The sequence below is a fragment of the Garra rufa genome, chromosome 15 (genome assembly GCF_049309525.1).
Source record: "Garra rufa chromosome 15, GarRuf1.0, whole genome shotgun sequence".
Classification (NCBI taxonomy): Eukaryota; Metazoa; Chordata; class Actinopteri; order Cypriniformes; family Cyprinidae; genus Garra; species Garra rufa.
This window is the reverse complement of record NC_133375.1, coordinates 28,051,535-28,063,979: the sequence shown is the minus strand read 5'-3', so window position 1 is coordinate 28,063,979 and position 12,445 is coordinate 28,051,535. Positions and strand designations below refer to the sequence as shown.

At 36.7% G+C, this 12,445-nt stretch overlaps 1 protein-coding gene across 1 annotated transcript in view; it reads right to left on the bottom strand.

The window, feature by feature from the left end:
• adamts10 (ADAM metallopeptidase with thrombospondin type 1 motif, 10) overlaps positions 1 to 12,445 on the bottom strand; it is a 64,049-nt gene that overhangs the window by 28,059 nt on the left and 23,545 nt on the right. The window contains exons 7-14 of the mRNA XM_073819848.1: positions 12,295 to 12,338; positions 8,339 to 8,444; positions 7,263 to 7,409; positions 4,219 to 4,360; positions 2,843 to 2,950; positions 2,442 to 2,587; positions 1,167 to 1,230; positions 851 to 953 (exon numbers count right to left, since the gene is read on the bottom strand). Of these exons, the coding sequence (XP_073675949.1) occupies positions 851 to 953; positions 1,167 to 1,230; positions 2,442 to 2,587; positions 2,843 to 2,950; positions 4,219 to 4,360; positions 7,263 to 7,409; positions 8,339 to 8,444; positions 12,295 to 12,338 (860 nt within the window). The remainder of the gene's footprint in view (positions 1 to 850; positions 954 to 1,166; positions 1,231 to 2,441; positions 2,588 to 2,842; positions 2,951 to 4,218; positions 4,361 to 7,262; positions 7,410 to 8,338; positions 8,445 to 12,294; positions 12,339 to 12,445) is intronic.

The window sequence follows — 12,445 nt, the reverse complement described above, 5'->3', positions numbered from 1 at the left end:
ATATTGGCGGCGCTGAACATAAACTATGCCACTGAACTGAACGAAACTCGTATATTTTGGAAAATACTGCTGCTGAAAATGGTCAATTACTGTCATGTTTTGGGCTGCACTAATCGGTCTGACCGGGAAAACATTTGGAGTACTACAGACTGCCAAAAGTTATAACAAATCAAGGAGAAGAGTGCAAAAACCGAGGAACAATGTTTGTGGTTGGCCAAACTGAACCAGGATTTCCAGGGCAAGAATCTTGACAACATTCGTGTTTGTTCTTATCATTTCCGATCAGGTAGGTGAAATATTAGGCTGATATCTTAATTATTACAGCTTGTATGTATATTTACCACCCAAGTCCTTCTCTAAATGATTTAGCAGCTTCCACATGTTTTTTCTGTGGTTTAGACAGCATAAATTAGCAGAATGACGTATTCAGTTGTACGTTAACCGTGCAATCAATGCTGTTGTTTACATCCAAGGATCGCCAATACGCAGATAACTGACCAAATCATGAAGTAAGTGCAAACCCTCTATTAATGTTTACTAATAGGAATGTATTGTAAAGTATTAATCAAAAAAATATAAAAAAATAACTAAAAATAATGTAGGGTCCCATCAATAAAATTTGAATATAATTTAGTGACCTATTTGACTTATCCGACCGATGCAGACAATGTGGTGTTGATATATTTCACATCCTTATTTTGTTAATTTGGCAGGTGCTTTTAATCTTCATAAGAGATTTAAAGTGCATTTAATGCAGAACTGTAGCAGTTCAGAGTAAAAACAGGTTAATCGAAGTGACACAAATCAAAGTGACACAACCAATATGCCTCAGATAGGACTGTGTACTTACCACCCCTGTACGGCTTCCAGGTGTAGAATTTCCCCCGAAAGGGAACGCTGTCAAAGTCCGAGCACTGAATCTCCCGAAAATCCTGAGATCCGACTGGGCACTCCTAATCCACAAACAAATCAGTCAGGAGCATGGCAACTGTGAATCATTTTTTTCTACTGGTTTAGATATTAAGTCTTCAGTCATGTCAACTAATTAAGAAGAGCAAAATCCATCCACAAACAAACCAAAGTTCTCAGTGAGCTATGTGTAAAGTATTTGAAGAAATGTCAGACACACACAAAATCAGTAAGTGATGTGTGGGTATCAAACGTACATCGATGTTGCAGGATCTGAAGCGCTTCCTCTCTCCCAGACAATATTTTCCTCCAACTGTTGGCCTGCATCCACACAAGGACAGGCATCAGACACATCTGAGTGTAATTTCAATGCAACTCTCAATTACACAATTATTCTGCTTAAGTTCATTTCAGCCAGACATCTTCTGTCTTTCTGTCAATCTGTTAGTTTTTCCGATTTTCCCTGGCATGTCTTCAAACTAAGTTCATTGAGTACAACGGGCTGAGAGTAAGAACATTATGAATCATCAAATCACTCTCATACACTACAAAGGTTTGGGTTTTTAAAAATGTTTTTAAAGGAAGACAATTATGCTCACCAAGGCTACATTTATATGACCAAAAATACAGAAAAGCAGTAATTTTGTGAAGTTTAAAATAACTAAACTAAATTTATTATTGTTTAAAATGTATTTTATTCTTGTGATAGCAAAGCTGAATGTTCTGCAGGCATTACTCCAGTCTTCAGTGTAACATGATCTCTCAGAAACCATTCCAATATGATGATTTGGTGCTCTAGAAACATTTCTACTTCATTATTACTACTAATCAAAACAGTAAAAAATGTAAATCATTTGTTAAATCCAACTGACCCCAAACTTCTGAACAGCATTCTATACTTCCTTTACCATTGTGATAAATGAAATAAGTAATTTAAACCCCAATTTCTAGCATATAAGTTTTGACTGATTATTTGATTGGCAGAGACATTTTTAATGCAAAATTTTTAAGAAGCTTTAAAGGGATAGTTTAACCATATTTTTGGTTATACTCACCCTCAAGTTGTTCCAAACTTGTATGAATTTCTTTCTTCTTTTAGGGTTAGGCTTCTGTAAAGTGGATGGTAGCTATTAACTTTTTATTGTATTTTTCCCATACTAAATCAATGGCTACTGTCAAATTGTTTGGTTACCAACATTCTTTAAAATTTCTTTTGTGTTCAACAGAAGAAAGAAACTCATACAGGTTTTGGAACAAGTGGAGGGTGAGTAAATTATGAGAGAATTTGTATAAAATTTCAGCATTACATTTCATTTCATTTACAACACGATGAGGTAATGTGACAACAATGTATATGTTTTTCCACTTACTATTTTTTCTTACCATTTCATTTTAAACTGTAGGTAGCAAGCTATATTCCATTATGAACATTGCCATTCACACAATGTAGTGTATCACTGTTTTTATTAAATAATGCCGCCAATAATCTGTCCAATCAAACAGTGTTAATCAATCACATGACCCTGACTCACCTGGGGCTGTCACAATGGCGAATAGAAGATGAGACTCCACCCCCACAAGTGCGACTACACTCCTCCCATGGCGACCAGTGGCCCCACCCACCGTCTACCCCCTCCGGACGTGTTCCATACGGCACACACATTCTTTTATAGCACCACTAATGAGAAAATATCATTGATCAACATAAAATAAGTGATATTTGGCAACCCAAACTGGCAATATATGGTGAACCTAATATATATATATATATATATATATACACACACAGTATATATATTATATTAAAGACAATCTAACGACCATCACTCACATCACTTCAAAAATGCATTTCATTATCAAGAATGAGCTACCTATCAAGCTAAAAATGCTATTCTGCAATTCCTGGCCTGTTCCCAGAATTCCCTGTGCTTACCCCTTTTTCGATTGTGCTGGTTTGACAGATGGTGCCCTCAGCTGCTGGGATACTACTGGTGATGCAGCGATTCCCTTTACTCATGCACCAAAGCTCACTGCACACTTCCTGAACACACACACACACACACAAGCTACTAAACAAAACTCCAGATAATGTGGGAAAAACAGACATTAAGAAATACTCATGAGACTGAAGAAATGTGTGGAAAAAGTAGAACTTGGAGACCAAACATGTCCTCCGGTGTGGCTGTGTAGTTGCTAAGGTGTTGCAGTTATACCATGGTACTTTTTTGTTTTTTGCACATCTCATAATTAGATCAGATGTAAAGAACACACTGCACTTTAAACCTACCTAATAACTTCCTGCTTTATTGGAGTACATAGTTACAGTGTGAGCTGAACTAGTGTGTGTTATCCTCCTCCAGATGTTCAGTTTCCTGCACTGGTATCCCATAAAGCAGTCAAAACCTAAAGCTCGACTCAACAGAGCAGATATAGCACACTTTACAGACTGTGCTCTGAGCTCCAAAGTGGGTCTGTGGAGGTGTAAAGGTCAACCTTGGCTGGCAGAGAATAGAGCCGCAAACCAGAGAGAAGCAAACTTTTGACCAACTTGTGGTTTTGGACAAAAGTGGCAGAACGCCAGTGGTCTGAAGTCTTGGGGGGAGCAAAAAAGATGGAATGTTACAGCCAGCGAAAGGTAGAACTACCATCTGGTGCAGATTTACAGAGAAAAAGAAAGAAAGAGAGAGAGTGCTAAATGATTTACTGAGGGGATAGAAAGGCAACCTGGAAAGGACCATAACCCACAATTCATCTGTACAAAGACTCAACTTGAGCATAGATGTCTTACTGTAGGATGGTTATATACTTCTAAATTAAATATGTTTAGGAGTCAATGTGTAAAAAAAAAATATATATATATATATATATATATATTTTTTTTTATTTTTATTTATTATGTTATATTATATTATATTTTATGTCTCTAAAATATTATTATATTATGTCTCTAAAATATTATATATATATATATATTTTAGAGACATAATTATTTTAAAGCATATTATTTTAATAGTCCAAAAAATGTTCTATCGAATGATGACTTTAGCACAAAAAGTTATGTTATGCCTTTTGAAAACATAAAATATTGCATATGCATCATATCAACCACTTTTAGAGTGTGATAGAATTATATAGAATGATATTGACACTCACATGGCACATTCACACTGAACTCATTGAAAAAACATGGTATTCCCATGGTACCATAGTCAAAAATCATGCTGATCTGCATTTTACAGAAATGATGATGATGGAATTATCTTTTTTGGGTGAAGAACTGTTGTCTATTACACTAAGTGATGCAAGTACCCCGTATTTACACTGACGAGACTTCACTCCGTACTGAAAGCGGCACTGCTCGTCTGCGTCATAGGCTTGGCCAGGGGCTGTGGTGGGGTAAACAAATTCCTGCTTGGGGGGAACATTGTTCAGGCAGGAACCCATGCCAGAGCTGTGAAACAATCAGAAAGAAAACAGATGAAAACAGGTGTTTGAGAAGTGATGGAAGTGTAAAGGCTAGTTCATGCTACCTTGATGCCAACAAACACTAAATTCCAACAGTGGAGATTTTTTGAATCAGTTTGTTACCTCTGTTTTAATTTGTTATGGCACAATCGGTTAGGAATCTATTTTAATCACCATCTAAAGAAATTTACCCAAATTTACCTGATAATTTATTCACCCCCATGTCATCCAAGATGTTCATGTCTTTGCTTTGTAAACACTGAGTCGGTTTCACCTACATTACATGAGACCTTTAATTTTTTTTTTTTTTTTAGGAAATGTCTGATCGTTTCTCCAGATAAGACCCTTATTCCTCGGCTGGGTTTGTGTAGAGTCCTTTGAAGCTGCATTGCAACTGCAATTTGGACCTTCAGCCCATTGGCTCCACTATATGGAGAAAAATCCTGGAATGTTTTCCTCAAAAACCTTAATTTCTTTTCGACTGAATAAAGAAAGACATGAACATCTTGGATAACATGGGGGTGAGTAAATTATCAGGAAAGTTTTATTCTGGAAGTGAACTAGTCCTTTAATATAGTTTAATGTTTTACTTATTCCTGTGGTGGCAATTAATTTTTAGCAGCCATTACTTCAGTCTTAAGTGTCACATGATCCTTCAGAAATCAAGCTAATATGCTTATTTGGTGCTCAAGAAACATATTATTATCAATTTGAAAACAAATATTAACAGTGCTTAATATTTTTGTTAAATCTGTAAAACATTTCTTCGGGATGGCCAAACGTTGGACAAATATTTAGAAGTTCACTTCCAGAACAAAAATTTACAGATAATGTACTCACCCCCTTGTCATTCAAGATGTTCATGTCTTTCTTTCTTCAGTTGTAAAGAAGTTTGAACTTCTAAAATGCAGTTTAAATGCGGCTTCAAATGATCCCAAATGTGGTTGTAAGCCTAAATGTCTTGAACCGGAGTTCAGGCAGAGCAAGACAAGACAAGTGTTTGAGTTTAAAAAGTATATAAATTCTAACTTAAAAAAAAAAAAAAAAACAGATTGTTTCGCTAGATAAGACCCTTCTTCCTCGGCTGGGATTGTTTACAAGCGCATATGGAATCGTTTGAAGCCACATTTAAAGGGGTCATCGAATGCCCATTTTCCACAAGTTAATATGATGCTTTAGGGTCCTAATGAAAAGTTTGTAATATACTTTGATTAAAAAATATTAATGGTAGTGTAAAAAAACACAAAAAATGGCTGTTCTCAGCAAGCGATATCAGTACATGGCCCTTTAAATGATATGAACCTCTGCTCACCCCGCCCCTCAGTTCTGTGGGGCGTGTCATCAAAACACACGGGGTGTTGCCTAGACAACAGTTGAGGGTATAGTTTGGGGGAAAATGGCATTGGGAGGCTTTGAAGACACTGTACAACCATATCATTTTGAACCGGAGTCGGACCCGGAACAAGATGACACCAGCGAAGAAGTTCGGCAATTACGGCTTGAACAGGACATGTCTGAATGGTTAGTAAACTTAATGTCACTTTGATTTATCTTTGTACATAAATGCATAAATGCGAGTGTTATGGTCTTTACTCACATGCAGTTGCAGGCTGTAAACACTATATTGCAGGTATTGCGTTAACGTTACCATTCTTAATGCAGTTATAACTGATCCAAAATTATTTAAAATAATTGTACATGACTTCTTAATCATTAACAAAAACCGTTTTAAACCATCTAGCGTTACAAAGCTAAGCTTAATGTAGTTTTACGACAACGTACACAGTTTGTAACTAGACAATCACCTTAATGCATTGATCATTATAAACGTGCGATTAGGAATTATATTGAGACGACATAACCATGTTCTCTGAGAGTGTAAGTTACACTTTAGCCGCATTCGTGAAACGAGCTAACTTTAGCACATTATTAGAAAAGGCGATTAGCCTTCATAGAAAAAGAAATTACACTCACTTCTTCTGGTAAAGATGAAACAAGAACACGAATATATTCACACGATACATTTTTCAGCAGCAGCTTCCTAGCAAAAACTGCTTTATACTGACCCTCGTTTATAAAGCAGTCTGGTGAGAAATGATTCGCGCAAACATGAACCCATTTAGGTAGAGAGGCGGCCACATTCCCTTCAAAAATAAAATTCAGCCACTGTGTCCTCAGCGGCTCAGATGTCGGTAAATGAGGACTGCTGTGTTTGCTGTTACACCCATCAACTGGACACCACACTCCCTTAGGCAACATTCTGCTCCAGCATGGAAACAATGACCAACAGTTTACTTCTTACTCGGGGCGGGTCTATGCTAAAACACTACTGTCTATCAACTATCGCAGGAGCGGCCTCTGTCGGCGTGACGCCACAAAGACAGGCATCTGAGAATGGCTCAATATGAGAAGGGGCAAATTATTTTACTAAATTAAAAGAAAACTACTGGGTGGATCTTTGTCATTCTAGGGTGGTTGTGTACACACACTCCCAACACACATTTCAGTTCAAACAGCTTGTAAAAGTGCATGTGGCAGCCGATGACCCCTTTAAAAAGCATTTTGAAAGTTCACCATAGAAGTCCTCAAAAAACAATTTCTTTTCAACTGAAGATGACAAGGAGCTGACTACATTATCTGTGAATTTTTGTTCTGGAAGTGAACTTCTTTAATCACCTTGTATAACTTATAAGCACCTCATGAAACAAATGGCTCTTAAATGCATACTCAGACGATTGTGTAGTATGACTTTAAAAAGACATTCACATCAATCATTATAGAATCCAATCCTTTGAAAATTTATGATACTAAAATTCAATAATGATACGGTCAATATTTCACTACGTCTCAGTGAAAATACAGATCTCAGACTGAGGCAGCAGACGCACTCGAGGAAGGTGGTGATGTAATCGCGGCTGCAGGCGGACCAGACGAAGGGGTTAGTCTTCATGGTGATGTGGGCAGCCATGAGTTTAGCGGTCTCCTGACTGCGCACCCCGCATGCATTGCCAACACCATCATGATTCATTCCGAACCTGAAAGAGAGAGATGAATGATTTTATGGAATTATAAAAATGAAATCCCACGGCCCTGGTTACCCACTGTGAACACACACACCCAAACCTATCAGCACCTCACACAGACTTATGTAATTGTACACACAGTTAAACATATGCCCCCTTGTCTAGACAGCCCCTGTGCGCAGCGTCATATGGCCATCAGTTCAAAGGTACCTGGATGAACCATTAGGACCAGACCACTAATGACTTCACCACCTATGAAAACAGCTCCGAGGCCCATGAGCATAGCCAAGGCAACAGTATACCGAGTGACCCAGTACAAACAGAGCTCAATGCTTTTCAACTACTAAAGTAGCAGAAATGATAACAGAATTGCCTTTCATGGAAGTATTCCGAAGCGCGATATCAGCCAGGCGTGCCATTCATATGCATGATTAAGCTGCAGAAAGTGAAAGGAATGCTGGGCCACCAAGTAAAACAATACTTCAACATCTTGGAGTGCAAAAAACCACAAACGGAAAGCCCATTGCGAGCCGACTGGAGCCATCAGGGTCTGTCGTCACTTGCTCCACTAACAAGATATAAATATCGCAAGACTGAGAGAAAATATTGGAGCAGTTCTTGATAATGAGCATTATTTGTATTTAAAAGGCTTCAGTAACTAGAGTTCATCCCTTAAATTTAACCCAAGTTTGTTTTGGTAGGCCGCCCAGAGTAGAGGTCAAACGTCAAGGGTCAGAGTTGAGAGGGTATGGCCTGATGACACAAGTAGGTAAAACTGGAATTTCAGAAAGCTGATGTAATGCTGACTTATAGTACTGCTTGTAAAGTTGCTGAGGGGGCAATGACAGTTTTGGAATATACTTTATACTGAAATAATTCAGTTTTGTTGTTTAGGTACATCAGGTGTAAGGAAGGAAGTAGAGGAACTGGGAGAAACTCACGTGTGTCCTATCTCGTGTGCAATGGTGAAAGCAGTGGCCAGACCAATGTCTTCATTGATGCTACAGCTTCTCTCTGGCTCACACATACCGCCAACAGGTGCCAGACCTGATACAGACACACATGTGCACATGGGCACAGTGACATGGACATACACATACACATATATGCTACATTACTATCCACCTTATTTTCAACATAAGATTGGGCCGGGTCTTTTTAATTTGTCTTTTTGTTTCAGCCGCTTTCTGTTATTTTAACTTTACAAAAAGTCTTATTGTTATCAAAGTCATATTGTTATATTGACTGAAACTGCAAATTGGTATTTGTTATCATATTATTTTTATTTATTATTGCAATCATTAACACACTTTGTTGCAAAAATAGTTTTACAATTTACTGCATTTTGTTTATTCTTATTGTTGTTTACCTGTAGCGGTGACACACATTCACAATAAATAGCTTATTTCCACATTAAAAAAATAAGGTGGATATGCAAATACACATATATGCAAATAAAACTACAATATTGCTGATTAGTTAATTAATTAGTGTCTACAAACTAATCAATAATATCAGTGTGAAAACTATACAGTACCAATAAACCTTCGATTAGCTTTGTTATAAACAGAGAAGAAACGAGAATTCAGTGATGAATAAACAAATATGTAATACATGCAAACAGATAAGACAGCTATGGATGGATGGACTGGATTGGATAATTGTTTGGATTGGTAGAATGGATGGATTGGATAGATGGATGGATAGGATGATTGTTTGGATTGGTAAAATGAATGGACTGGATGACTGAATAGATGGATGGTGTGATTGTTTGGATTGGTAGAATGGATGGATTGGATGACTTTATGGATGAGATGATTGTTTAGATTAGAGGTCGACCGATCTATCGGTTTTGCCGATTAATCGGCACCGATAGTTGATTGGCCGAACTATCGGTTATCGGCAAAAAAAAAAAAAAGAGTAGAGGTTAAGCCCCAGACCAATGTTTAATGTCAGGATTGTTACCATATATTTGTATTGATTTATAGTCATATTTTTAGCCAGCAAAGTTGTTGATTTAAAGACCTGATGTGAGAAAGCAAACTGTGTTCATTCAGCCGACAGAATGCTGCCGAGTCACAGCGCGCCATAGTTTTACATTACATCATATCTGTCCAAAATCATTGTTAATGTTCATAAAGACTGGGCTGGAATATTGAGTATTGTGCATTTCAGCAAAATATTTGTATTTCTGTAGCGCTAATGTCTGTATGCTTCATATAGAACTATAATTTATGTTTTAGCCTTTTCTTCAGGCCCTTAAAGAATAGGCTTGCATCTTGTTACGCACTTTATTTCACAATGCCATTTTCCTGTTCTTATTTGATTTTAATAACTGATCAACAAATATATATATTAAAAATTAAGATAAAAATTATACAAAACGAAATTCGTTTAAGGAGGGATTTTCCACAAATAAAAACGTCCGAAGTGGTCAAAAATTGTGTCTGACCCTCTCCAATTCTCCCGGCGTATTTTCGTCCAATTCATACCACGTCCGAAATTTACAAATAACACAAACTTCTTTCGTAATTAATATATTAAACTGAAACAAAACACAAACAAATAATATTTAAACATAAATGTAAAACAGAAAAGAAATTGTTTCTGAAATGGCTGCAATTAACGATATAGATCGCACTTTCACTTTCCGTTTAATCTGTCTAGAAGACTAACCTTTGCTGGTTTTTTTTATCTTTCTGGAGGTAAACATTTGCCCATTTGGTGATTAAATAAACTGTTTTAGATTTCTGCTTGAACTACACGCGACGCGTCTTTGTGTGTGTGTGTGTGTGAGAGAGAGATACCTGCGAGTTGTCCGCGCAAAGCAGCGCTGCACTTTTGTCCGGTTGAGCTTGTGTTTTTCCCGCACATGGCACGTGTGCGCGCCAGAAACGCGGCAGGCTTCGTTGCACAGAATTTAAACTGTGAGCTATGTGTGCATTGTTTGACAGTGTGAGCTTTCAATCGCAGTGTTTTACTTTAGATATGACTTCATTTCTGCTGTTTGTAATGCAGTACTGTTAGATGCACTAAACTCGCGCACTGACAGACTTTCACTTGCTCTTTGTGTTTGTTCGTCTTAAAAAGCTTGTTAGCAAATGAGGTTAAATGCACATGGATTTTCGAATACTTTCGATGTACACACAGTCAGTTATGTTTTCAGAGCAGGACAAAACATCTGATACATCGAAATAAATCTGTGCATTCGTTTGAATGCAGCCGGTTAAAGCAGCGACTGTCTGTGATCTCATCAGTAATAATCAAACAAAAAAGAAAAAAACTTCTGTAAACTTGTCGACACTTAAAGAACGATTATTTTAAATAAGTAAATGTTAAAAAAAGTAGCCTGCTTATATACTAAAAAAAAATAAAGTAAATTTTGCACAAAATAAATTTTATATAAAATGTATATGAAAATGGTGCCATGTGCATTGAAAACTGAGAATGTGACGCATGGTTATATTTAGTTGATATTGAAAATCGAAATTAAATTGAATCTTAATTTTAAGATGGCAAATATAAACAAAAAGCATAGAACCTGCAATTTTACATATTGTTAAAATGTAAAGATGACAATGAGCCCATTTGTAACATCAACTAAGATTAATGAAAGCTGTAGAATAGAAGTGTTGTTAATTTCAACATTTACTGATATTTTATTAACATTAATGAACTATGAAATAACTTTAATGATGAATATATAATAAATAATATTTTTATTCATTTTAAGTATGGTTTAGTATTTTTTTTTTTTTTAAATAGTACATCACTATTTTAAATGCTGTTCAGTATCCATTTTCAAAAACAATCGGTTAATTAATCGGTATCGGCCAGTGTGGTCCAACCTAGCTATCGGTATCGGTAAAAACCAATATCGGTCGACCTCTAGTTTAGATTGGTAGAATGGATGAATGGATAAATGCATGGATGGATGGGATGATTATTTGGATTGGTAGAATGAATAAATTGGATAGATGGTATGATTGTTTGGACTGGATGACTGGATGGATTGGAAGAATTGCTAAAATAAAAGGATAGATGATTTGGTAGAATAGACGACTGGATGGATGGGATGACTGTTTAGATTGGTAGAATGAATGGATTCCATGACTAGATGGATGGATATGATTGTTTGGATTGGTAGAATGGATAGATTGGATGATTTTTTTTTTTTTGGAGTGGTAGAATGGATAGAGTTGAGGAATTGCTTAAATGGATGAATAATGGATTGGTAGAATGGATGGATTGAATGAATGGATCCATGGATGGGATGATTGTGTGGATATGGAAGAATGGATGTATTGGATGACTAGATACATGGATGGATAGATAGATGGGATGATTGTTTGGATTGATAGAATGGATGGATTTGATGACTGGATGCATGGATGGATGGATGGATGGATAAGATTGTTTGGATTGGTAGAATGGACAGATTGGATGACTAGATGGATACGATAGTTTTGATTGGTGGAATGGATGGATTGGATAACTGGATATATGGTAACAAGGTAAATGGATATATGGTAACTATAGTGTTATATGGTAACTAGGCTGATACTGGATTGATGGATGGATGGGATGACTGTTTAACTGGTAGAATGGATGGATTGGATGACTGGATGGATGGTTGGATGGATGCATATGATTGTTTGGATTGGTAGAATGAATGGATTGGATGACTGGATATATGGATGGATGAAATGATTGTTTGGATTGGTAGAATGGATAAACTGCATGACTAGATAGGATGATTGTTTGGATTGGTAAAATGGATGGATGGAAGAATTTATCAAATGGATGGATTTGATAGACTGGTAGAACAGATAGAATGGTAGAATGGATGGACTGGACAAATGAATTGATTGGTTGAATGGATTGATGGATGTCTTACCAAGAGTTCCACAGGGTTTGTTCTTGTAGATGCAGATGTCATATCTGAAAACACGCCACAGAAATATGTATTTTTTTATGTTTGAGTAAATGAATGACTTGGGATTTTCTACAGGACACACACACAAACACAGATACTACAGCTGTGAGAC